The sequence below is a fragment of the Pristis pectinata genome, chromosome 4 (genome assembly GCF_009764475.1).
Source record: "Pristis pectinata isolate sPriPec2 chromosome 4, sPriPec2.1.pri, whole genome shotgun sequence".
Taxonomy (NCBI): domain Eukaryota; kingdom Metazoa; phylum Chordata; class Chondrichthyes; order Rhinopristiformes; family Pristidae; genus Pristis; species Pristis pectinata.
The window spans coordinates 22,899,710-22,927,016 of record NC_067408.1 but is presented as its reverse complement, the minus strand read 5'-3'; the positions used below and the strand labels follow the sequence as shown (position 1 = coordinate 22,927,016).

Genomic DNA, 27,307 nt, shown 5'->3' with positions numbered 1-27,307 from the left:
GTGGGTTTCCTCTGGGTGGTCTGGTTTCCTCCCACATTCTAAAGATGTACGGGTAGGTTAATTTGGGGTTTAAAATGGGCGGCACAGACTCGTTGGGCTGAAGGGGCCTGTTACCACGCTGTAAATAAAACTTAATTAAAAAAATTAGTTTAAAATGTTCCAACTTTATACTCAATGTCCCAACCTATGAAGTCTAGCATGCCGTATCCCTTTATTACCACGCTACCTGTGTTGCCACTTTCAGGGAATTAGGACTCCCAATGTCTCCTTGTTCATCAACATTCCATAGCGCCCTACTTACCGTTTACCGTATAGGTCTTACCCCTATTTGTCTTCCCAAAATGCATCACCTCATACTTGCTGGGATTTAATTCCACCTGCCAATGCTTCATCCAACTTTCCATCTATATCCTGCTGCAGACTTAGACAACCTTGCTCGCTATCCACAATGCCACCAATTTTTGTGTCATCCGTAAACTTATTAAACATACCTTCTATATTCACATCCTAGTTATTAATATGTATCACAAACATCAGCGGTACACCACTGATCACCAGCCAATTTTAGATCCAATTAACCAGGTTGGTTCTCATGTGCCTTAACTTTCTAGACTAGCCTACCATGTGTGATCTTGTCAAATGCCTTACAACGTATATAAGCCTGTCGCCCTGCCTTCATTAATTTCCGTCAAATTAGTGTGGCTGGATTTCCCCCAACACAAAGCCATGATGGCTATCCCTGTATTAGCCCCTGCATTTCCAAATGTATGTAAATTCAATCCCTTAGGATTTTCTCCAATAATTTTCCTACCACTGACATAAGGCTCACTGGCTTATCATTAACTGGCTTATCCCTAATGCCCTTACTAAATAAAGAACAATATTAACTATCCTCCAGTCTTCCGGCATCTCACCTGTGGATATTGAAGATGCAAAAATCTCCAGCAGGGCCTCAGCTTTCTCCTCCCTTGCTTCCATTCCATATTCCTTAGATAGATCTCATCAATCTTTTTGCATCCCATAACATCTAACACCTCCTCCTTCTTAATACTGACATGTTCCAGATTAGCTACGTACCCATCCCTGAATATGATGTCCTTCTCATTGCTGAATACTAATGAGAAGTATTCATTTTGGATCTCACCCATATCACCTGGCCTCACACACAGATTACTCCTTTGATCCAAAAGGGGACTTACTCTTTCCTTGTCTACTCTCTTGGTCCTGATATTCTTATAGAATGTTTTGTGACTATCCTTAATCTTACTTGTCAAGGGTATTTCCTAGCCTCATCTTGCCCTACTAATTTCTTTGTTAAATTCTATTGTACACATTTTCTATTCCTCAAGAAACTCCCTTGATTCGAGTTGCCTTTAGCTGCCATATGTTCCTTCTGTTTTGTTGATCAAACATTCAATATTTTTTGCCATCCAAGGTTGCCAATTTTGCCTTTCACCCTTACTGGAACATGTTGGCCCTCAACTCTCACTAACTGATTCTGGCTTGTCAACTGTTCATTTTACCTGCAAGCATCTGCTCCCAATCTATTTTTGCCAGGTCCTCTCTTATGCTATAGAAATTAGCCTTTCCCCAATTCAAGACCTTCACTTGAGGACCAACCTTATCGCTTTCCATAACTACCTTGAAATTTACAGAACAATGGTCACTATTCCCAAAGTTTTCCCTCACCGGCACTTCTACCACCTGCCCAGTTTAATTTTCTAAGATAAGGTCAAATACTGCCCCGTCTCTGGTAGGACTCTCTACAATTGCTTTGCTTAAATTTGAGGAAGTTTGGAGTCCATTTTTTCAATATTTCCATATGATATAAGCAGACCTTTTTTGAATCCCTTTCAATAACCTTTGAATATAGAGGAGCAGAGCTGATGACATAATAATGTTTTTTTTAAATCTAAGAAATATCAGTCCAATTTTTTTTCTTTTAAGTTTTTGGTTTGCTTTTGTCTATTATTATATATTTTTTTGATTTGGGGGTTTTCTTTTCATATAATCAAATTCCTTTTCAATTTTTTTTTGCATTATGTACACTTAGCAAGAGAGCGGGAGGTCTAGATTACATATTTTACTCCTTATGAGTATAAATATTAACTCTTATTATTGTTATCCCGATCTCTTCACATCATATGTATAATTATTAATGTTATGTATATTAATTTGAATTAATTTGAACTTCAATAAAAAGATTGAAAAAGAAAAAAAACTTTGCGTAAAGGGCTTTGGTGGGTAAAGTAAGCTATTGCTCTTACATCTTTCTGTGATTTGCTAACATATCCATTTCTCTAATTCCTGCTGACTATTGTGACACCTATAGTATAATCCCAGAAGATCATCTGTGATCATCTTCTCTTATTCCAAAATTCTACTCATATGGCCTCAATGGACAATCCCTCCAGATATCCTTCCTAAATACTGCTGTTGCGTTCTCCCTAATCAGTAGTTGGACTTCCCCTCCTCTTTTGCATTCCCATCATGAAGAGATCAAGTTTCTTGGCCTTTTACTTTGTTGATTTAAAGTGATTCTGTTGATAGAATAAAATGCTACACCATTTTTTAATATAACACTCCAGTTCCTATTTCACAACTAATCATCTGATTTACCATGTGGGACAGCTAATATCCAAAAACGTCATATTCCAAACATCACACCTTGTGGGGAAATTGGAACCTCACATCGCCAAGTGGAAACCAAGTCCATGGGCGGTATAAAAGTCATGGGTTATTATCAGTTGGAAAACTGCCCAGGTCCAGCTGAACTCAATATTTACTTAGACCTATTAACAGACAGAAAGCCCAAACCCCACTAGGTTCTTCTTTAAATATGCAGATCAGGATCCAGCATTTTCATTTGGCTCTGGCAATGATTTTAACTGAGGCCTGACTATGATATTTTCCCATCGGGCTAATTAGATTTGGAATCTTCTGGGAAGCTAAAGAGGATAAGGCTGGTAAGCTTTTTATTTCCCTAAGAGGGAGCAGGAGGGGCTTTTATAATAATGCTATTTTTGTTCCATTATTTGGGGGTGGAGTGGGGAAATTTATGTAGATACTGTGCATGAGTGAAATAAATGCAACTTATCTGTAATGTTTAAAAGATGGCATCTAACTTGATTTGGGCTTATACCAAGTTAGGGTCATATCTATAGAGCTGAGTGAGTGATAAGAAATACCTGTACCTTCTCATTGACCGAATGTCTCACATTTTAAAAAAAAGTAAAATAACCCGACCTGTAGAGCAATCAATATGAAATTAATGTCAAGTATGTAAAGCAATTATACCTTATCCTCTCACAGAATTAATTCTGCTATTTTACTTATATAAACCTGAATTTTAACAACAGAATAATGGTGTATTAAATGGAAAATAAATCTAAGTCCTTTAATGGATGTGGTTGAGGATTTAATAATGGGAAACAGAACGATCGGAGATTTTCAATATTTCCTTTGGATCAGTGTTCATAGTAGAAGGCAGGAAAAGAACAACAGTAGTAATAGATAATCAAGGGGCTGCAAGAAGGAAGAAACTTAAAGCAATCTCAATCACTAGAAAAAAGCAATACAAGGTAAAACAATGGGACTGACAGTTCCCTGGTACTTAGAGTCTGCGTCCTAGTGTCTTCAAGGAAATGTCTGTAGAGCCAGTGGATGCAATGGAAGCTACAGGCCAGTTACCCTAATTTCTATTATTGGGACGATACTGGAATCCATTTTTGAGGATACAGTAGCAAGACACTGAGAAAATCATTACACAATCAAACAGCGACAATGTGGTTTAAAGAGAGAGAAATCATTTTGACACATTTGTGAGAGTTCTTTGAGGATGTAACAGACAGGCTCGATAAAGGGGACCGGTAGATTTAATTTATCTGGATTTCCAAAAGGCATTCAATAAGGTCCGACATAAAATGTAACTGTACTGGAGTGCATAGGGTTGGTAATGGCTAACTAACAGAAAACAGAGGGTCAGGATAAATGGTTAACTTTTGGATTGGCAATCTGTAGCTAGTGGGGATCAGTGCTGGGGCCCAAACTATGCATAATATACATCGATGACTTTATTGAAAGTACCAATACAACGATAGGTGCATTATCAAGTTGTGTGTAGGACATGGAAAGTCTGCAAAGTGATATTGATAGGTTAAGTGAGTGGTAAGAAGTTGGCAGGTGGAGTATGATGTCAGAAAATGTGAGGTTATCCACTTTCAAAGGAAGAATGGATGAACAGAATATTATTTAAATACAGTGAGACTACAAAATGTGGTGCAAGATGATCTGGAGATCCTCTTATATAAATATGGGATACATTTATATGTACACGCGGCGGGTAATTGGGAAGGCTAATGGAATGTTGGCCTTATCACAAAGGGTATGGAATGTAAAAATAGGGAAGTTTTACTGCAACTTTGTACGGTCTGGTGAGATGGCACCTGCAGTACTGCTTTTGTCTTTATATTTAAGGGATGATATATTTTCACTCAAGGCAGTGCAGTGAAAGTTCACAAATTTGATTCCTGGGATGAAAGGGTTGACATTTTAAGAGAGATTGAACAGGCTGGTCCTATTCTTATTGGAATATAGAAGAATGAGAGGTGATCTTAAGATTCTCGTATAAGATTCTGAGGGGGAATGACACGATGGGTTCTGAGAGGACATTTCCCGTTGTGGGGTATCTAGAACTGGTGGGCATGGTTTTATAACAAGGGATCATCCATTTTTACCCTGATTGAATGGGTGGTTGGTGGCAGCTGAAATTAAGGCCGAGAAACGTGAATTGTTATATTTTGGTTGGAAGAATAAGAACAGAATATAAACTAAAGGGCACAATTCTAGAAAATGATGCAAGAACAGAGAGATCTTGGGGTGTATGTGCACAAGCTATTGAAAGTGGCAGGTCACGGTAAGTTGAGAAGAACATTAAAAAGTCATATGGGATATTGGGCCTTAGAAATAAAAGCACAGAGAACAAAAGTAGTCATGATAACCCTCTATAAAACATTTACTTTGCCATAACTAAAGGCTTTGGTGCAGAAGAGATTTACCAAAGTAACTCCGGGGATGAAGGACTTTAGTTACATGGATAAACTGGAGAAGTTGGGATTGTTCTTCTTGGAACAGGGAAGTTTTGAGGATGTCTGACAAGGATATTTCAAAAGGGTATAGACAGATGGAGAGAAACTGTTGTCATTGGCAGGTGGGATCAAGAATCGAGGCATAGAATGAAGGTAATTGACAATAAAATTAGAAGTGACATGAGAATTTTATTTTACATAGCAAGTGTTTAGAGTCTGGAGTGCATTGCCAAGGATAGTGGTGGAGGAAGGTTCCTTCAAAAGTTAACTGGATAGGGATCTGAAAGAAAATAATTTGCAGTATTATGAGGAGAGGGCAGGAGGGTGGGAGTAGCCAAATTGCTTTTGCTTAGAAGTAGTATTGACTCAATGGTCTGAATGGCCTCTTGCCTTTCTGTGAACATTCTGTTACCTTGGTTGAAACGTAAAGTAGCTATGGATCGTGGGGAGCCAGCAGCAGAAAGACGTGACCTCTCAGTCATGGGTTGGAGCTGCCTGACCCAGCTGGCTATGTGGCACTAACAAGGACAATGGCAAACTGGTAGCTGTTATGGAGTAGAGAGGCTAAGGTGCATTTGGCTTTGTGTCAGTTGCACTCCCTGGGACTTACCTCACACAAAAGTAGCTTTTTGTAAGAAGGTTGCAGGACTATTGGTATTGATGTTGGTTATTATTGTCTTGCGTACTGAGAAAAAGTTTGTAGACTGGGAGATCAAAAATTCATCTTTAGCGTATTTAGGTCCTTTCAGGAGTCTGATGACAGTGGGATAGAAGCTGTCCTTGAGTCTGGTGGTAGGTGCTTTCAAGCTTTTGCATCTTCTGCCTGACGGGAGAGGGGAGAAGAGAGAATGACTGGGGTGGGAAGGGTCCTTGATTATGTTGGTGCTTTCTCGAGGCAGCAGGAAATGTAGATGGAGTCAAAAGAAGGGAGGCTGGTCTGTGTGATGGACTAGGTGCATTCACAGCTCTCTGCAATTTCTTACATTCTTGGGCAGACATAATGTTGAGGAAAACCCTAACAGCAGTGACCTCCATATCAAAATAGCAACCATCAGAGCTTCTGTGTTAGCTGTGAGAGCTATCAGAATAGGCTTTGCGATGGTGGGGACACTATCGTGTTGATGCAACTGATCACCTAGTCCATGTTCGACAGGATGACTTTCATGCTTTGTGCAAACCTTGACACATGGTGGAGTAAGTCTTCCTCATACTCTGCCACATGGCATTGCAGCTCAATGACAGGCTGCCCACAGCACCCAGCAGCTTTCAGAATTCTTTGGAAAGAACACTCAAAATTAGCACCAGAATTCTCTGCATCAAAGTCTTTTCCTTTGATGTGCTTGCACATATGGTGTTCTGTCTCCTTGCCCTAACTCCCCTACACTTGTGGTGAAGTTTCATCATGTGAAGATGGTTTCTTAACCAAAGTATTTTCAGTGCTTGAACTGCCAGTATTTGCAAGAGTGAGATTGACCTTAACTGCAAATTCTGATAAGTTAGCTTTCTTTACCTCCATTTGAAGGGGGCATCTACATTTTTTAGAACTACTATTAATATAACGTGAGAGATAGGAAAGGCTGGTAGGGCCATTTTTAATTGCTTAATGTGTGGGATGACATAAAAGTAATAATAAAAAAATAGAACAATGTACAAAGTCACCCAGCACAGTGAGGTAAGTTTGTTGCATTGAGTGAAGGGATCCAAGGGAAGATGGTATTGTGAGTGGTGAGGCTGTTAGAGTGACAGACATTGTTCACCTTAAAAGACACTGTCATCCTTTAAGAAGGATTAGAGGTATGTGGTATCAATCCAAACAGGTGTAGCCAATGGGTTGTGTCACATGCATACCTGAATTATAATAATTGGAATGTAGCACAAATATTGCATGCTGATTGCAACATAACCAATGGCTACGTGCAGTTCTCGCCCTACCTAATTAAATTTAGACCTGAGCATTAAGTAAATACAGCTGTAGAATATTCAGTCCTTACTTATTTCTTCAAGAATCTTTCCAAGAAATCATTTCCAGGTGAAACTGCAGTGACAATAAGTTGGACTGGGCATTTCGATGCATTATTCATGTTAACAAAGCTGCTTTTTTCGTTCTGTCAAGTGCATACTGAATGATGTGTAATGTCCATTATTAATAGGAATTGTTATGGCTATCCTTGGCCACTCTGGGTAGGTTGGGGACCTCAGGGCAGGAGGCATAGTAATACCCATCTGTGAAGAGCCTATTCCCACAGAGCATCTTTTCCAAATCTTCCTATTGAGCAATGTATTTGCTTCGTCAGTTTTTCTGAGGCTGCAGTCACTGACATGCAATAATCTGTGGGAAGAACTTCAGCAACAGTCACGAGCTTAGACGGCTTTCTCTGTGGGTATCATTGTAATGTTGACTTTCAATTTCCTTGCATAGGACCTTTCTAAGCTGCTGCAGCAGACCCCTGCCAATTCTACCAATTTGCTGTTTACTGCTGTGTTGAAGAGACCATCAAAGCTCTTTACTCTTGAGGGAATAATTTCATTGAGCTTAATTCCGGTGAAAAACTGCTGGTATAATACCAAGGACTTTGATTTCTTCACCCGCAATGTGCAGGTTATGGATCATGAGAAGAAGTTTGTTAAGGTGAATGCTACATTTCTGAGAGGTACAGATGGCACTTTCATCCTGAGGGAGACTGACCACGGGGCACTTTCAGCCGTTAGTAACATCTGGCAGGGATGGAAGTTGGGACTGGGGGCTACTCCCTATTTCCCTAGTTCCTCACACCAGTGCACTGTCCAACAACAGCAGCTAAACATAGATAAGAGAGCCACACAACCACTGGGAAAGTGCCGTGGGTATGCAGAATGTGAAGTGTTCTCCCTGCATCATCCTGTGCATACCAAGACGATGTGGAGGCTTCATTGTTATCGGCTGGAGGCTGTACAAACTAACCAACTACAGTGGGCAAAACACAGAAGGATACAGTCCTAATGCAAGCAAATAGGATTCGTTTAGATGGGCAAAAAGGACTGTATGTATGTAGTCAGCTGATGGGCCTGTTTCTGCACTGTATGACTCTATGACTCTATCTGCTGCCTGAGGAAGGGAAGCATGCAGGACTGGAGTCTGAGCTCCATGAAGTGGAGCCTAGAGAGCTTCAGGAGTAAGGGAAGCAGGAGGAAAATGAAGGCCACTGGGGAATGTCTTTGCTCAACACTTGCAGCATTATCTCCCAGATGAATGGAGAGGGATGCTTTGTGTGTATGGGATATAAGGGCCTCACTGACAGAGAGGCAATTTTCCAAAACAAAATTCTCAATGCAAAAATAGTGATCCTCTCCACACTACAATCATTAACATCAACATACCACACCAATTATCAGCTGAGAGAAACCTAATAACACACAGAATCCCCTCATATCCTGCCTTCATGAATGAATGAATGCATTTTCTAATTACTTTAATGGCTACCTGCAATATTTTCATATTTCCTTAAGCACCTTGCTTAAAGAACTGAGACTTCTTCATAAAGTATAATTTATTTGAGGATCTCCACTCTACAGGTGTAAACAATAGGGTATATATCAGCTTGACCGATCTTGTGGAATCATGAACTTCTTTCTCTATCTCTCCATTGTGGGAGGATTGTCACTTTAGTCACTTACTACTAGGCTCTTATTGATGTCCTGCAGGTCTCACGGCCTCCCTGACACATTGGGCCTTCCTACTGGCGTGTGTCTTTGACTGGGATGGGGGAGAATTCCACCCCTCCCCTGCAATCTCCGTCTCTTCCATGGCAGCCATATTGTGTGTTGCTGTTGAGAGGATTGTACATCTAAGGGCTGACACCTTTCCCTGGTTGCTTCCCAATGAATTGTCAGGGATGCACGAAACTGGGTGAAGGCTTGTCGGGAATCAATAAAGTTTCAGTTTAGCGGTAATTTCTGGGTGTAAAGCATCCAAATGCCATTTCAAACTTGACATTGACCAATTTTGTAACTTTTTATGGTGCATCTGAGTTGGCATTAGCACTAAACACAGCCATGTTTTAGCACACCTCAAATCCATTTTATAGGCATACATATCTAAAATGTCTAAGGATATATTTTTCAATCATTATATTTTATAATATGCCATTTGACTTTATCGTCATAGCAAACAAATGTATACACAGAATTGTAAATACTGAAACATGAACAAGTAAATTGGAAAATACGTAAATTGCAGAAAAATAGAAACAAATCTGAAATGTCATAAAAATGATATGCTTTTTCTCACAACAATGTCTTATTTTAATACTTGTTTATTCAAATTGCCTTGCGTGGTGGCGTACTTCCCCCATTCGAAGCGAAGCAACATAAACAGCATGATTTCCCCGAAATGATGAGAGGACTAGCCTTACCAATGGTATCAGCCTTAAGTAATTTAGGACGGTTGCCAAGAGCTCTTATTGGTTCACTGAGTCTATCATGAGAGTTGGTGGGAATTCCCGCGTTTTGATTTTTAATATAGCGATCGAGCTCCTGAGAAGCACAGATCGACTGGAGTGATCTCGCTCGACGGGTCTCCAATCAAGTATTTTCACACACCTTTTACTGCAGGTAGTTGCGCTTTGTTTGATTGCATACGATGTTACGCGAAATCGTTTAATGTTGACTTGCTAACATATCAGTTGTCTTTTAGTTATAAACTTGCAATTGCTTCAAATGTCAAAAGCATTGATGCAATTTAATGAAAACAGAAGGGTTAGATGCAAATCATAACTGCACTATGTCAAGTGCAATTTATTTGGAGGTAGTCTTTGCTGCATGACGATCTATACTATTTAGTTCCTTGCATTATATTAAGACAGCAGAAACTGTAATAATTATGATTGTAATTTAACTTATGTCCACTAGGATTCTTTCGCGTATTATAACATAACACACACGGAAGTAGTGAAGAAATAATAAATGTCGGAACTGATCGATGTTTCTAAAGTCTGCAATTACACAATAGTCTCGATTAGCCTTTTTTTCCCTAAATAATAGTAATTGTCAACTAGATGTGCATGCACGGAAGACGCTGCTGTCTAATGCTCGCACCTTTGCAGTTTACATGCAACCGCGAGCCAAACAAAATCGTGAGACTGAGTGAAGAGTTTTTAAAAAAATGTAATATTTTGCGTTTGACAATAGATTCGGATAATTAGTAGGTTTAGGATAAAACTGGACCTTGGCGAGCAGTGTCCTGTCACTGAGACGAGGGGCCAAACAGCCCAAGCACCACGTCTCCCATAGAGGTTACGCTGCGAAACGCGATACTAATCATCTCAGGAAGCACCACCCTTTCCGTACCCTGTCGGTTTACATTGCTTGTACTCTTCTTTGAGGCTTTAATTGGCACTGTTATAGCATACTGTGTACTAATTCCATTAACTTTTCAAATATTTGAGTTCAATTTTACTATAATGAACCATCGCAGAACGAAACAACTAAATAATGGTGACAAACATTTCTTATATACGTAAATACAACAGGGTGCGCCTTAACAACACATTCTGTGTAGATCTAATTCGCATAGAGAGTGCCCTAAGTTCATGAAGGGAGCAGCTCGCGCTGAAGTATGTTTCATAGCAGTTGTCGGTTTCTGGGCCACAATTAAAGGATGTCAGTTTACAAGAGAGTTTGTGTTGTTGATTTTGACGATAAATGGATGACAGCCAGCAAACCACCCCCCCCCCCCCCCCCCCCACCACCTCGCTAGCAACCTCCAAACATGTTGGGTGTTTCCAAGAGAGAGTCCGGGGTGGCAGTGAACAACAAATGTGGCTGAATTTTCTTCTGTTGGGTGAGACTGACCATTAGTCTTAACTGACTCATGATGACTTCCTTGGAATGCATGGGCCAATGAAAATGTGTGTGGAGCTTTAAGCCAAAATACCGAATACATTGCAAATAACAACATTTTGCTTCTTTTCCCCAGGAGATCTCTCGAAATAATGCCAGTGGCAAGAATGCGTATGAGACCTTGGTTGGAATTACAGATAGATTCTAACAAGATTCCAGGGTTGCGTTGGATAAATAAGGTAAATGGATATTGTATTATTGAATGCAATACACTATGAGATGAAGTTTACAATATTACTTCTAAAATTTTCATAGACATGTGGCTGCCTCACATTGAAGCACTCCCAAAGATTATATTGCTTTGTTTGCCTTTTATGAGTGGAAGATGATAAAGGAACTTTGTTGCTTTGTCATTACTTCTCCACAAGCCAAATAGTTCAGGTGACCAAAGCACTTCAAGTCACCTAGTGCATTTAAACAATGGGACACAATGAAGACTGTGCTTGATGTAATTTTTAAATCTTCACTATTGGGTGTACTCACTCTTAGAATTTGGTTACTGTACAAATATTGTTACAATTACCTGATGTGTGAAAGCAGCACAATTACTGTTGGATTACTGGAGTGCTGTCCTTAATTTATATGCTATTTTTAATGTGATCAAGTCAACTTTACATGTATTCCTTGAAAATGCAGGACAGGCGGATATTCCAAATTCCATGGAAACATGCTGCCCGACATGGATGGAACCTGGAAACAGATGCCTGTCTTTTCAGAAACTGGGCTGTACATACAGGTAGAAAACATTATTCTCGTCTTTACAATACTGTACTTTACATGATGCAAATAAATGCATTCTAGTAAATACTTATAACAGTTTCTGAACCATCAAAATGCTATGTGAAAATAACCTGATATGATAATGTTGCAAAAACAGAAATGTTGGAAGAGATCAGCCAGTCAAGCAGCATCTGTGGAAAGAGAAACCAGTTAATATTTGAGGTTGAAGATCCTTCATCAGATCTGTCCATGAAGGGTCTTTGACCTGAGTCATTTACTTGATTTTCTTTCTACAGATGCAGCTCTGCTGGCTGAGTTCTACCACCACTTCTGTTTTGTTTCAGATTCCAGCATCTACAGTTTTATTTGTTTTCCATGACAATGTTGCCCTGTCTGCAAGTCAGTCCTGATGAAAGCACCCATAAGTATCCCAAGATGATGACCACACAAAACATTGATAAAACAACTGACAATCATTACGTTTGGCCAAAATGAACCCCAAACCAGAAGGTTGTATCTATATCTTATGCAATCTGATATCAGAGTTTAGTCACATGGTCTGCTTGCTCATCACACTGACTGCATTTGGTTTCAAATTTGCAAAGCAGATCCCATAATATGTGGTAATAATTTGAGATTCTTTCACCTACTGTATTAACTTTAACAGTAGAATAGCATAAATTCCCTTTTCTATATACTAAAAACAAAATGTATTATGAATGAAAAATCACAGGAATGGCTCTTCCAAAGAAAATTCAAGGTCAGGACTTCAGAATAAGAATAATGTTCATCCTGCATTCTTGTGGTTAATGATGTTACATGCATTTCACTGTCAAATGAACAACTTTGTAAACCTAACTCAAATGTCCATGTACAACAGTTGTCTAAACTCTTCCTTTTTTTTGTAGGGAGGTTCAGGCAGGGAATAGACAAACCAGAACCCAAAACATGGAAAGCCAATTTCCGTTGTGCTATGAACTCTTTGCCTGATATAGAAGAGGTGAAGGATAAAAGTATTAACAAAGGCTCCAGTGCTATTCGAGTGTACAGAATGCTACTTGTATCAAAACAAAAAGGTACTTGAAAATTAAGCTTGCTTTTCATTATATTTTGATAGTCAAACAGAGGTATATATTCTTTACTTTGTTTTTCCACAGAAAAGAGGAATCGGTTGTCCAAAGAAGTAAAAAGCAAGAATAAGAAAAGAGTAAGCACACAGATTATTTCAGTGTACAAATTATTTCATTCAGCATCTTTTAAGTTATATAAAACATTTTACCATTATTCTTATTTAAGAAAAAATTCTTTATCACTTTATTGCAGACAAAGTCAAAGGTCAAGGAAGAAGTGACAGAACCTGTTGCAATGACATTACCAACTGATCACACCACATACACTGCACCAGAACAATATACTCCACAGGAAATGGTGGTTGACAGCACAGTGTCGATAGAAGGTGAGAACACTGGAGAAAATTGTTTCATTGCATAGTTTTGTAAAACACTAAAAAGTAGCATTATTTTTGTTGTTAATAGGCTTTTACAATGACCATTAAAAATAAACTATGAGTTTTTTTTTAAATGTTTCACCCCTGAGGTGCTTAGTTTCTCGGGTAATTTCCCTCCAATTGCAGTTTTTCCAGTATAAGGAAAGATAGAACAGTGGCAGACTATTATGTTGTATTTTCTTGGGGTATATTGTTGGGGAATGTTGAGGATATCAATGCCGAATAATTGCAGCCAGTTGTCAGATAATACATTGAATTTACCAGAACAGCATAAAAAATTACTTAGAAAATTTGTTATGTTGTACTTTATGGCAATACTAAAACTCAATACCTTAACAATATAGTGGGTATAGATAAGTGATCTGTGACAATGAGTTTTGATAATATGCTCGTGAACATACTAAACACTACATTATACTGAACCTTTTTTCCTTTCCATTGTGATAAAGAATTTTCTTCATCAGAATCCCTTGCAGCACTACATCATCTAACTGAATGGTGTTCAAGTGGCATAGGAGAGGAATGTGAAAATCAGGTTGCCAGCACAAGTGAAATGTACCAATTTCAGATCTCTCCATTGCCCTCCCCTTCAAGTGAGTATATAGTGTTCAAATCCAGTCCGTTTGAGCTTGTACTTATTTTCATCTGTTTAGAGAAAAGTAGAGAGGATTATCAAGTACTTGTTCACATCTTGATTTTACTGTAGATTGGAATTCTCATATTTTCTATGAAAAATGATGGAGATTTCAGACCTCAGTACCTAAGAGTTTGCGGTGAACCTCTTAAGTTACAATCCAAAAGCTATGTTTTCACCTCCTGTGCCAAAAAGATAGATTTCATGATGCTTTCTTTTTTCATGATTATGTGTCAGATTAGCCAGGACACTTGCTAGATTTTCTCAGCCTTCAACCAAAGTAAATCCATCATACTCATTGAAAAGGCAATAATTAAAGAGGCCTTGTATCCTAAAACCAGATTTAGTTATTTGTTTAAATTAAGGGGCAGAGTTTCATGTCTACAAAGATGAATATTTTTTCTCTAATTCATACCTAAATCTGCTCAGTGGTCTGAGATTTTTGCAAGGCATCATGCGTAAAATTAAATGGTGGCTAAATGACACACCGTGATGCCTGCAATTCTGCTGCCGGGAATGTTTGCTGTTGGAGGATGGGATTTAACCATCTGGAATAGCAGTACTGTAATAAATGGAGCTTCTGTCTCACTCACGTAGACCTTCTTCCCTTGTTTACATTCTGGTTGCCATATATCATGACTCAGATAAACTGATAAAGATTATAAAATTAGCTTGCGGGCGTGGTCATATAAATGCAGTGTTTTGTAACCTCATGATACAGGGTTCTGACCACCTGTATAGCCATCCATATAAGTAGGTCTTTCCTTTTGTAGTCCATTGACCTGTAAACAAAAGATTTGTACAACAGCTCAGAACATCCAAGAGCATACTGTCAATGAAGTACCTGTTTTACTGTGGAGACTGTTTCAGTGTGAGGAAAGAGAACAAGCAATTTTAAAATCAACAATAATGTAACACGAATAAGGAGTCTGTTTAGGAAAATTGTTGGTCAGGGAACTATGTCGACAGTTCCATAGGATATATTATGTCTACCTAGTAGAGCAGATAGAGACTTGGGTTTCCAGAAATCTGCCATATATGACTGTGTAGTGATCCACAATAATCCACTGAATTACTTATTGAAGTCCCTTGGGTGCTGAATCACTCATTTGAGCTTCCACTGAGTGAAAACTAACACCTTCTATTTAAGACTGATAATATTTCTGATAACAATAACAAATATAGCAAGAAAGTATTTAACTTCATCTCCTCAAGTTGGCAGATATATTCAACTTGAAGCAAAACTATTGTTGAAGAACAAAAAATGCAAAGTGAAATCTCAGAATCAACTTTTAAATGCTTTTTAATCCTATAAAATCTGTCATTTATAGATTATTTATAAATAATAGAAAGCAGATTTAGTGTAATAAAATGCCTTTTTTTAGATTTAGTTTCACATAATATCAGGAGAGTGCAAAATTTATCATCAGAGTTTGTATAAGTATATGAGTAATCTGATTAGTAAGGCTTAGCTTTTTGTAATGGCTCTGGAAATATTTTAACAGTGATGTAATTCATACCCTCTTCCAACAATATAGCCCCACCACATTTTGATAAATTTCAAAGTTATCAAAGAAAATTCCCAAGATATTTTATCAGCACATAAAGAAAGTAGTACTTATTAGGGATCAAGAAGGCAATCTACGTTTGTGGATGGATGACATGAATAAGATTCTTAATGAAATTTTTGTGGCTATCTAGACAATAAAGTGGGACAATGCTGATGTTATAGTTATGTAGAAAGAATGTGAAATATTGGGTGACAGGCTAATGGATTATTTTTGTGATAAAAATGTTCTTACCATTGGGAATACACAGGATTCAGTCTCTTGTTTTTTTGTAAATATTACTGATTCAGACATCAAATGTAAAGGTGTGATAAAGAAGTTTAGAGATGATACAAACATTGCCCATGTGGTTAACCATGCGGGAAGATATAGATGGTCTGGTCAGCTGAGTCAAAAACTCCTTGTTATGTTACTTGAGTGTCTGCTGAATCCATTGGTTTGTATTGAGTTGTGCTGTTTTGTTCTTCGCAGCAACTAGTTCACCTGACAGCTTCCTGTCTGGAGATGAAGGTACAGCGGTGAGTGTGTGCAGTTGTTTTTATTGAGAGATTTTTGTACTGTGCACAAGGCAGGCTCCATTTGACTTGATCTTTCTGTGACCACTAAATTAACAGTTGATTTAAAACTCAACTGTATCAGCATTACTGAATGGATCCCTTTCTTTTACTGGGAGCCACAAGAGACTGCAGATGCTAGGATCTGGAACAACAAACAATCTGCTGGATGAACTCAGAACTGAGTCTTGATGCAGGATTTCAACTTAGAATGTTGTCAATTCTTTTCCTCCCACAGATGCTGTTTGACCCGCTGAGTTCTCCCAGCAATTGTTTGTTGCTCCTTCCTTTTACTGGTTGAACAAGGATATATCTGTTCTTGTCTTCTAGTACTCAGACATGTTGGATTACAATGCTCTTTGCTAAGGACTGATTGGACAACCATTTTGCCTATCCTCTGATATTGCAGCAATAAAGCAGTTAGGAGTAATGTGGCAGAAACTGTAAAGCCTCTCAATTCTTATCTTAGTCTCTCCAGAACAACTGGGTTGTGATTGGGAATTCACGGGAGGTTGGAACATATATATAACTCAGGAGGGTCAAACATAAAAACTAAGAAAGAAATAAGGAGTAGGCTATTCACCTTCTTGTACCTGTCCTGCCATTTAATAATACTTCTGCAAGAAAAATCTTTGATTCCCTTAATATTCAAAAACCTACTGATCTCTTTCTAGAATGGCTGAGACTCCACAGGTAGAGAATTCCAAAGATTCATCAACCCCAGATGAAGCAATATCTTCAAATCTCAGTCCTGAATTGCTGATTATCTATTTTGAGACTGTAACAAGGGAAAGCATCATCCATCCATCAAGCAGTGAGAATATAGGTCCAGTTTGTTTAATCTTTCCTCAAAGAGCACCCCTCCTCCATGTCTGAAAAATCTATCTGGTGAGCCTTTGTTTCCCCTGTTGCAATTATATCTTCCATTAGGTAGGGAGGCCAGATGTTGCACAATATTTCAGGGGTGTTCTTGCAAAGGCCCAATATTTTTTCATCGAACATCTTTAGTCTTGCATTCAAATCCTCTTACAGTAAAGCTCAACATGCAATTTTCCTTCCCAATTGTTTGCTATATCTGCAAATTATCTTTCAGTGATTCGTGTACAAGGACATCCAGATCCCTCCGAACACCAACCTCTTCCAATTTTGCAAAATTTAAAATATTTCTCCTTCCTTTTGCTTTATACTAAAGTAAATAACTTTACGTTTTGTCACATTATGTTTCATCTGCTGTATCCTTGCCTATTCACTTACCCTCTCTGTATCACCTGATGCTCTTGTGATTCTCCTCATAACCCACACTATCAACCAGCTTTATTTCATCAGGAAACTTGGAATTATTACAGTGATTTCCCCAGCCAAATCATTGGTATTTATTGTGAGCAGCTAGGGCTCCAGGACCAATCCCTGAGCCACTCCATACCCTGGACAATGGTCTTTACTCAAGTGTCATCTCCTTTGCCTGCAGGGTGAATGCTTATCGCACACTTAGTTAAACACTGCCATCCCGAAAATAAATTGTTTTACTGAAGCATCCTAGCTCTTTAGAGACACATGTCACTGTTGGCTGGTGGAAGGAGTTTGAAGCTGTTTGAAGTGTTGTGCCTCAGTGTCTCTTTCATTCACAATACTTAAAAGGCAACTGAATTAAGGTGAAACTGGGTGTTATATTAACTTTGGAATCTTTAGCTATAAATAAGGTGTCAATGCTGCCCACACTTTTCTGCCAAATGTGCTATCACTCATCATACTTGGGCAAGATTAGTGCTATTGATCCACAACACCCACACTAAGTTTTGAATTAACATGTCCTTATATCTTTTCTGTCAGTCATAAAAGTTTTGGGTTTATTTGCTTCATTTTTAGCAGTGGTTACTATAAATCTACTAAAGCAAAAAAAATGTGATTAAGGCATTTATTTATCAATTTCTACGCAAATGTCAAGTACCCTAAGTCATGGGTCAATATAGAATGTAGGCCTTTATTTCTGCTCTGATTAACAATTTACTCTTATCCTTAAGACTAAAAAAAATAAATCTCAGAGATCTCAAAAGAAATCTCAGAAACCGAGTTCATAGTAAATGATGCTAATTCTAGTGCACATCTGAGAATGAAATAATATGAGTAGAATCTTGAAATGGTGTTGCTTTATTTTAATGCTAATCTTTCTTTTAAAAATTCATAGGAATTAATGCAGGAAGTCAGTTCATGGGAGCATAATACCATTGAAGGAAGGGGTTACTTCAGCAACGTAATGGGAACCATTCCATTAAGTTCTGTTGGATCTGACATCAGGCCGAATGAGCAAGACACAACCTCAAATACAATTTTTCAAGATGCCAATTGGTCAGAAACAATAGGTAAAAACCGGTAACATTTTTAATTTCCTGATTTTACAGTGTATTGGTGTTGGTTTATTATTGTCACTTGTACTGAGGTACAGTGAAAAACTTGTCTTGTGTACTGATCGTACAGGTCAATTCATTACACAGTGCATTGATGTAGTACAGTTAAAAACAATAACAGTACAGAGTGTCACAGCTACAGAGGAAGTGCAGTGCAATAAGGTGCAAGGTCATTATTTTGTTTAGGACAACTCTTGAGCCAAATATTAGCATATTAGCAGCAGAGTCATTGGCTGAGAGGAATTGCGTAGCTCCAGATGAATTTAAGGGCTGGACCTCATTATCATCTTTCTTTAAACTCAATTTTCCATCTAATTACCACAGTAACCAGCAGGCTATATACAGTATTGGGAAGCAAAGCCAGTGATAAATGGCTGCAGCCCGACCTTGGCAACCAGAAAAGTTTGTTGGATGGGGTGAACAGGTGGGTGGGTTCAGGATTTAGTTAATCACAGAAGATTTGTTTAAGGGACTATGATGTGTATTCCCAATCCTCCTGCTCCAAAAGGAATGCTCCAAACTATTTATCTACTTGATTCAGCAGCTTCTGACTCAGCTCCATTTTCCTGTTGAGTTTCCCAAACGCTGGAATTTTTTTCTGGATAGCATTAAATTTAATTGCACTGTCAGATTTAAGCATTAGAATCAGGCTTCTCATCCCTTGAGAACAGGGGACTGATACCTCTGCTGTTCCTCACTGTAACATGTGTGGCATCCACATGTGTGGTGAATTGCTGTGGGGTTTGCAGTTTTTGTCAGTTTCTACCCCCTGGCCCTCCACCTGCAGCTGGTGGGGTTTACAAGTTCCTAGCACCTGTCAGGAGATGTACATCAAATTGTTGGTCCTTGGTAAATAACCATTATTCATTAATTAATGTTTAATTGAAAGCTTTTGGAATTGGCTACATTTCAAAAATCACCTGTGCCAAAGAAATGCCAGCTATGTCTTTGAGAAGTTTATGTTGATTTGGATACTCTGGCATTACCAGTTTCATTATCCCAGTGATTGTCTCAAGCTTGCTGCATTCATAAAGAAAGCAATGTTTCTCTTATTACAAGCTCAGATGGATGTTAATTTATGGCACTTTCCCAATTGCCACAACTCTGTAGCATCATCAAAACAGATGCCAATTTCTTACATGCATGAATAACAAGGAAGTTGAAAGACTGTATTTTTCTGAATGTTTCAGTCCATTTGCCTACACATTTCCTCACAAAAGTTATATTTTTGAAAACCTTTTCTTGTCTAGTATAACTGATTTATTGCTTTGGCTGATCAAACTTCAATAAAGATAATTCAACATTTTATACAGTTTAACTGTTCAATCCAACATAAAGAATATTCTTTAAAGAGAATGCTCAAATCTCATTGGCTGTAAGTTACTTGGATAAAAATGTTTTAGCTGGCATTTCTACCCCATTCATGAGTAAAAGGGTAAGATTCCCCAGCGCCTATATAATCCTGCCTGGACCAGAAGATTTGATGGCTATGCCTATTGTCAACAATCAATTTGAAACTACAATGGGATATCAGGTGGCACAGCAGGTTGAATCTCACAGCAAATCTCTGCTTCCAGAAACTGTAAGACATAGGATGCAAGAGAATTGACAATAACAGTACAAGTTATTGTTCTCCCCTGACCTTATTCTGGCTTCTGCCCACTTCTTTTCCAGTCCTGATGAAGGGTCTTGACCCAAAACATCTACTGTTTATTTCCCTCCATAGATACTGCCTGACCTGCTGAGTTCCATCAGCACTTTGTGTATGTTGCTCCAGATTCCAGCATATGCAGAATTTCTTATGTTTCAATAACAGTATAAGTCTAGGTGACATTCTGTAGAATATTTATGATGAACTTCTTATGCTGAGTTTAACGTGAACATATAAATTAGTACAACAGGTTAATCAGTCCCTTGAGCCAGCTCTGTGATTTAATAAAGTCATGGCTGATCTGGTTGCTCACTCCTTTGCTTATAAAGAATCTACATGTCTCTGCCATAAAATATTCAAAGATCTTGCTATTTGAGGAAGATGGCCCTTTGAGGAAGAGAGCAAAAAAACTTGCCTCTTCTTTGTCTTAAATAGACAAGCCCCTTTGTTTTTAAAACAGTGACCCCTTAGTCCTAGCTTCTCCTTAAAGAGGAACTATCTTCTTTGCATCCATCCTGTTAAGACCCCTTAGGATCTTATATATTTAAATCAAATCCCATCTCATTCTTTTAACCTCCAGCAGATACAGGCCTCGCTTGTCCAACATTGTCTCATTGGACACCTCACCCATTCCAACTATTGGTTTAGTGAACCTTCTCAGAAGTGATTTCAGTACATTTACATCCTTAAGGAAACCAATACCATATACAGTACTCCCAATGTGGCCTCACCATTTCCCTATCTAACTGAAGCTTAAACTTATATCCTCATGACATAGAAGAGGCTATTCAGGCCACTGGACCAAGCCAGGTGTTAGAGCATTCCTAACAGACTCACTTACTTCTCTGTAATCTATTCTCTCTCACATTCCTGTCCATATCTTTCCTGATTCTCCTACCACGCAACCTAATCAAGAGTAATTTACAATAGCCAATTAACCTACCAATCAGCACATGTTTGGAATGTGCAAGGAATGTATAGCACCCAGAGGAAATTTATCCATTCACGGAGAGAACATGCAAACTCCACACAGCTCCGGAGGTCAGAGCTGAATCCAGGTCACTGGAGCTGTGAAAAATAAAAAAAAAAGTCTGAAATAAAATCAGAAAATGTCAGGAACATTCAGACAGCATCTGTGGAAAGAGAAACAGAATTATTGTTTCAGGCCCAAAGAGTCTTCCACCATTTTCTGTTTTTATTTTGCAGGAGCTGCGAAGCAGTACTCCTAACTATTGCACCACTGTCCAATGCTATTTATTTTTGTATTCATTTTCTCAAGCAAAAAACAACACTGATGTTACCTCCCAACACAAAGTTGTTAATACAATGCATGATTTGTCAGAAAAGCTAACACTCTATTAATTTTCCTTTGTAGGTGACTTTTCATTCAGGCCTCAGACAGATTTAAGGCAAGGAATGGACCTATTGAATTTGCTTGAACATACAAACTGGCCAACTGGAGCTCTCATCAGCTGCACTTGAATTAAGACTGTGATGCACTAGAACAGTGTACATAGACTATTACTCTACGACCATTATCTTTGCATTTTGTTACCAGACTTCCTGTTATACAGCAGTCAAAACTGGGTTTCCATCTGCTAATTTTAGAAATTATACCGGATGGACTTTTGAAAGCTTGTGTGGAATAATTAATAAATAAACTGTTTCTTCGAGCAATGCAAAGAACAATCTGTTATATGTGGAAGCTAATTTCAGTGGGATTCAGATTGCTCTTTCATGACTGGGCAAATCTGTTTGCTGCTGTGTGAAAGCAAATGCTTATAATTACTCATAGTTACATCACCTTGAACTTTCTTATTACAAGGACATTTTTAACATGCAAAGATTTGTGAGAAAGTTGCAAAACAAGATATTTCAGGAAACATTACTGGCAAACAAGCATCAGGAGTATTTCCTGTCAAAGAAGGAAAATAAGTTAAACTTAATTTTCTTGTTTTACTGTATATAGCTATTAGCATAAATGTTCCTCCATGCTTAATCTTACAATTTTCTGAAATTGTGAAGAAAATAATCAGGCTAAAAGGCCAAATAAAGTATAGTATGTTTATTCAATAAAACCAAAATACATGTTATTTCTTAACACAAAGTTGCTAACACTGTTTTATTTGTCAGAAAAGTTTTAGCTAACACTGGAACTGAATAGCTTTGTACAGTAGTAATCATGTTATACAGGTGAAGGTGCCCCACAAATTACTAGCAGATTATAAATGGTGATGCCCAAGTATGTCGTTTTAGACTTTTTCCCTGAATCAATATCTTCAAAAAGATTTTTTGGGTGTTTATAAACAGCATTACATTATATTTTGTTAAAATTTTCATTGTGAATATTTTGAAATTTGTATATTATTAATTGCTTTTGTCTATTAAATAAATACACTTTTGATAAGTAAACATGTTTATTATAGATCACAGGGAATAAGCTTATATTGTTGGAATGTACAAGGATACAAGACAATCTGAAACTTTTCGGATATTGAAAGGAATTAGATTTTTTTTCTTATGTTTGATAATTAGAGGATCTAACTTTAAAATTAGAGCTAGACCATTCAGAAGGGGAAATACAAAACACTTCTCACGTAAAATGGAACAATTCCTCTAGGCTAGCTCTCGCAAATAGCAGAAGTTAGTTGAGTTACCATTTTCAATGAAATATATTTGTTAACCAAGGGATTATTGAATATGGAGCTAATGTGTGTGACTGAAGTTAGGATACAGATGGGCTACTTTTTAAATGAGGAGCCAAGTGGCCTTCCCTTAATCCAATGTTCCAATGAAATAAATTGTCCATAAGTTACTATTTCTTATTGTCTTAATCTGATTCCTTCAGTAGGCATGCATCCACATTAGTATTTGAAACTACTGAATACATGGAAATAGCATGTTTTTTTCTTATTGATAATTATGCAGTAATCACTATTAAAACAAGGGATGATTTCTGAGATTGCACTTCTCTGTGGAATTATGTTGAAAACAGAAATTTGGTTTGCACTTAAACTTTCCACTTCTGAATCATGTGTTTGCTTGCCTGATCTTTATCAGTACTACCAAAAGCCCATAAATACACTGGCTTTTCTCTTACTAAATTTGTCCTTACGGGTAAGTAAGCAGTTTCTGTTCAATGCTACCCATAGTGTGTCACATAAATTAGAAGGAATAACTTTCCAAATGACAATGTTGATTTTAGTGTCCCTCTTTATGTCTCTGAAATATAATTTGGAATTTCACTTTACATATCCATCTCTCATCCATCTGCCATTCCACCATACCAATTCAGAATTACCACTGGCTTTTGAAAGATTATAAATGATAATTTCCTCATTTTATCACTGAGCAAGATTCTTGATTAATGGCAAATAAACCAAATTCAATTTTCACTTTAATCTGCTGCTTTAGGTAGGTGTGAAAGAGATCCAGGAAATGTACATATTCAGGGGATGTACTTCTCTCATGTCAGTAACGGGAAGGAGAATTTGCCAGGGGAACTTCAAATGGTTTTATCTCAAACAATGATTTCATATTTCATTAGTTAGCTGAGAAGTCCATCTTCAAACACATTGAGATTTTAAATTGTTATTAGAAAAGTTTAAATCCAGAGGAGGAGATACTTTTGTTACATTTTTCTGAGATCATTATTGTACCGAATGAGTAGAGAGCTATGAGTGGCAGATACTTCTTAATATGACTGGCAATAATTTAATGTCATCAGTTGCCTTGCTACACTTTTACAGGAGTACGAGAAACACTATTGACAACACTGGAATAAAAGTGCAGCTTTAATCTCATATAAAAATATAGTATTTGTGAAAATGTAACTTTAGCCAGCTGGTGAAATTGGGTGCTATAGACTGTTAACCATTCACAAATGTTTCCTACTGTTTCTCAGTTTAACAGGTATGCATAGGTGGCTAACTCATTTGCCCCAAGTTGCTAATTGGCATTTGATAATATAATTGGTCCAAGTGCAAGTTTTGTTTTAAAACTTAATTTGAGTTACTTGCTGTCAGAAAGTTTAGGAAACCTTCCAGGTAAGACCTTTCCTCTTTTTGAGCCAGGAGTAGCACAAAATTTCGGTTCTGAGGTAGCATGTCTGCCTGAAATAGGAACTAATTTGTGTTCTTACCTCTGGACAGCAATATTTTGTATTTGAATAACAAAATTATCATTTGCACCATTTTGCTTTTAGTTTAGAAGATTTGAGAGCTGGTTAGAAACTGCAATCCACCTGTTTATTTGTGGACTCTTTGTATCACAAGTTTTAAGAGCCGTGGTTGACATTGGTAGTAAGGACAATGGTGGAATCTATGATGAAGGATGGGATATCAGAACACTTCAAAAATGATTGAGGACGGTCAACATAGACTTTTGAAGGGAAAGTCATGTTTGTTTAATCCATTGCAGTTCTTTGAGGATGTATCTAGATATGAAAATAAGGGAGAATTTGGATTTTTTGAAGGCTTTCTATAAGGTTCTAACAGTTAGGTCCACAAGTTAGAGGTCATGAAATTGTGGTTTACATACCAATGTGGATTGGGAATTATCAACAGAAAACAAAGTGTAGGGACAAACAGGTCAACAGGTTGTGACTTGTGGTGTACCACAGAAATCAAAGCTTGGGTCCCAACTATACTGTGTAATTTTTTTAAAATATAAAGAATTAAAAATGTTGATATTCAAAAGGACCAAGGTCACATCTCACTGAAAACTTACATGCCAGTACAGCAGGCAATTGGGAAGGTAAATATTGAATTGGCCTTTATTGCAAAAGGATTTCATTACAAGCATAAAGATGCCTTGCTCTAAGTAATTGGAGCAATTGATGTGACTGCTTCTCATGTGAAGTTTACCTAGAATAATAATGGTATTAAGAGTTGAATCATTGTATTCTCCAAATACAACTAACACCCCAAATATACCAGAGATCTAAATTTACCACAGAAAAATCAAAAAATACATATTCATTGTTTCTTTTTCCCATGATTATTATATTGAAACACATCCTAAGTTATTACATGCTTATAGAGTGTTCTGCACTTACAACTTCCTGGTTTCTAAGTGCAGTTATTGCTTGCATGGCAAAATTAAATTCAGAAATGAACATTAAACCATGGAAATTTGGGAACTAGCGTGGTTATGAAGTATAGTAGTTAAATTTTTTAAAAAAGTATTAATACTTAATGTTGTGATCAGAGCATTTGCAATTAGTGCACTAATCTTATATGTAATTATCTCCACTTAACTGTACTCTATCTACACAGTGGATTAATTCAAGTATGATTTGCATTGAGATACATCATTACTATCAAACAAATAATGCTGTAAGTTAATAATAAACTGTAATGAAACATGTACTCCAGGTGATTTGACTTGTACTTCCAGAATTTTTAAACCTACTTTTCTTTTGCACCTGGTTGCTCCTTAAATGTGCCAGCTTCAACCGTACTATTTCAAAATCCAATAATTTTATCTGTAAAATAATGAAAAACATCCTCCACCCGTCTTTCCCAAGCTGCCCCCCCCTCACCTCACCCTCACTGCCTCCCAAGCTCCCTCTCCTATTATCTCCTTCTGACTCCACGCCTTGCCCCAGCTCCAATCCCTGCTGGGTCTTCACCATCCACTCCCCCCAACTTCCCCCTCTCAGATGCTGCGCAATCAGTTCTCAGCAGAGGCCTTACTTTTGTACCCTTGTGGACTTCAATGAGTTCCAGGCCCATCATGATGTCAAGCTCCTCCTCTGTGCCTATCTCTTTGGCAAGGGGTCCTCACTCTCACAGATGACCCTTTCTTGCATCTCCAACACACCATGTCTTCTTGGACACCCCCTTCAGCCTTCTACCCTCTCTTGATCTTGTCATCTCCAATTGCCATTGTGATATCAACCGCCTTAACTTCTCCACTCCCCTCATTCATCCTAACTTCACCCCCCCAACTACACAGCCCTCCAATTCACCTTGCATAAATCCCAGTCGTCAAACCCGCAGACAAGGCCGGTGCTGTTCTTGTCTGGTGGACTGACCTCTACCTTGCAGAGGCCAGATGGCAGCTCTCGAATACCTCTTCATACCAACCCCTGGGTCATGCCCCCACCAATGAACACCAGGCCACAGTCTCCCACATTGTCACAGATCTCATCACATCAGGAGATCATCCCTCCACAGCCTCCATACTCACTGTTTCTCCTCTCCAGTCTCAGTCCTGATGCAGGGTTTCGATCCAAAGTGTCGACAGTTCCATTCCCCCCACAGATGCCGATTGATGCACTGAGTTTCTCCAGCAGATTGTTTATTGCTCCAGCTTCCGGCATCTGCAGTCTCATGTGTCTCCAGGTACTTAGATAGGTTGGATGAGAGGATTTTTAACTCTCCCTGGTTAGCAGGAATGGAGAAAATAAAATGTCCATTTTCCCATTTTAAATGCAACTGGTTGTAGTGGAATGAGACTTTTTTATTCCCTGGTGAGACCCTGATCCACAATACCCAATCAGGGTCCTACATTGGCATTTTAGCCACCATAAGTGTAGGAATTGTATATGGTAAAGCTGTCAGAAAACCAGCATGACTACTGAAGGCCAATGAAAATCTTTCTTCGTTGAAGTAAAAGGGAAGAAGGTGTGCTTTTATTGCATCATCCTACCACACCCAACTACCAGTAAAGTTCTGTCCTGGTGGCAGTCACCTTACATCTGGTAGGTGTCTGCCAATTGCCACTTTTTGTTCAAGCTGGGCAAGGAGCTGACTTGTACCATTCAAATGAGGCTTGCTGGTTAAAGCTTGCTGACCATCTGAATGAAACATCTATGAAGGAATGATACCTATTGCCAACAGGACTTATGTAACTCATCTAGAATGGAAAAAAAAATTGTGCTGTTCATCAGTAACTGTTTGTGGGCCGTGCATAAAAGGCTCTCTATGTTTGTACAGCCAGATGAAAGTCTTTAGCCTTACACATGAATAATAGTCAATTTGGTAGGGGTCTCAGAGGCTGTTGCATGAATCAGACCTTGATGGAAGAAAATTTAAAAAATATTCCTGATGTATTTTCTCAAAATGTAATTAACAGAAAGCCTGACATCATGAATACAATCTGCCATCCTATAAATGTGTAAAGTGGTATGACTTTTCTCAAACAGGACATGATCCAAGTGTAAATACTATTCTTTAAGCTAAGTAACTTATCAAAGGAACTGCTTAACTACCAATTAGCCACCTTGTGCACATAATGTACCAGCCAGCAGTTAATTATGTCTTGAAACTGTGTGACAAAGCAAAAACAAAACTGCTTTT

At 38.1% G+C, this 27,307-nt stretch overlaps 1 protein-coding gene across 2 annotated transcripts; it reads left to right on the top strand.

Annotated features, from left to right (window-relative positions):
• The first annotated feature begins 9,537 nt into the window (after positions 1-9,537).
• Positions 9,538-25,237, top strand: LOC127569849 (interferon regulatory factor 1-like). 2 transcript variants are annotated; one of them, XM_052014825.1, is made up of 10 exons: positions 9,538-9,677; positions 11,041-11,143; positions 11,601-11,700; positions 12,593-12,760; positions 12,842-12,891; positions 13,008-13,140; positions 13,641-13,784; positions 15,865-15,911; positions 18,133-18,307; positions 21,379-25,236. In XM_052014825.1, the coding sequence occupies exons 2-10, from the start codon at positions 11,057-11,059 to the stop codon at positions 21,483-21,485; spliced, it is 1,011 nt and encodes a 336-aa protein (XP_051870785.1). In that variant the 5' UTR covers positions 9,538-9,677; positions 11,041-11,056; the 3' UTR covers positions 21,486-25,236. The 2 variants fall into 2 exon arrangements, with proteins under 2 accessions (XP_051870785.1, XP_051870786.1); XM_052014826.1 differs by lacking the exon at positions 9,538-9,677 and adding an exon at positions 10,475-10,559 and having other exon boundaries at positions 21,379-25,237.
• Positions 25,238-27,307: the final 2,070 nt, after the last annotated feature.

Coding starts and splice junctions, on each gene's coding strand:
- LOC127569849 (XM_052014826.1), top strand. CDS start 11,057: ATGCCAGTGGCAAGAATGCGTATGAGACCTTGGTTGGAATTACAGATA. Junction 11,144..11,600: donor GGTTGCGTTGGATAAATAAG/GTAAATGGATAT, acceptor TTGAAAATGCAG/GACAGGCGGATATTCCAAAT. Junction 15,912..18,132: donor CTGGAGATGAAGGTACAGCG/GTGAGTGTGTGC, acceptor AAAAATTCATAG/GAATTAATGCAGGAAGTCAG.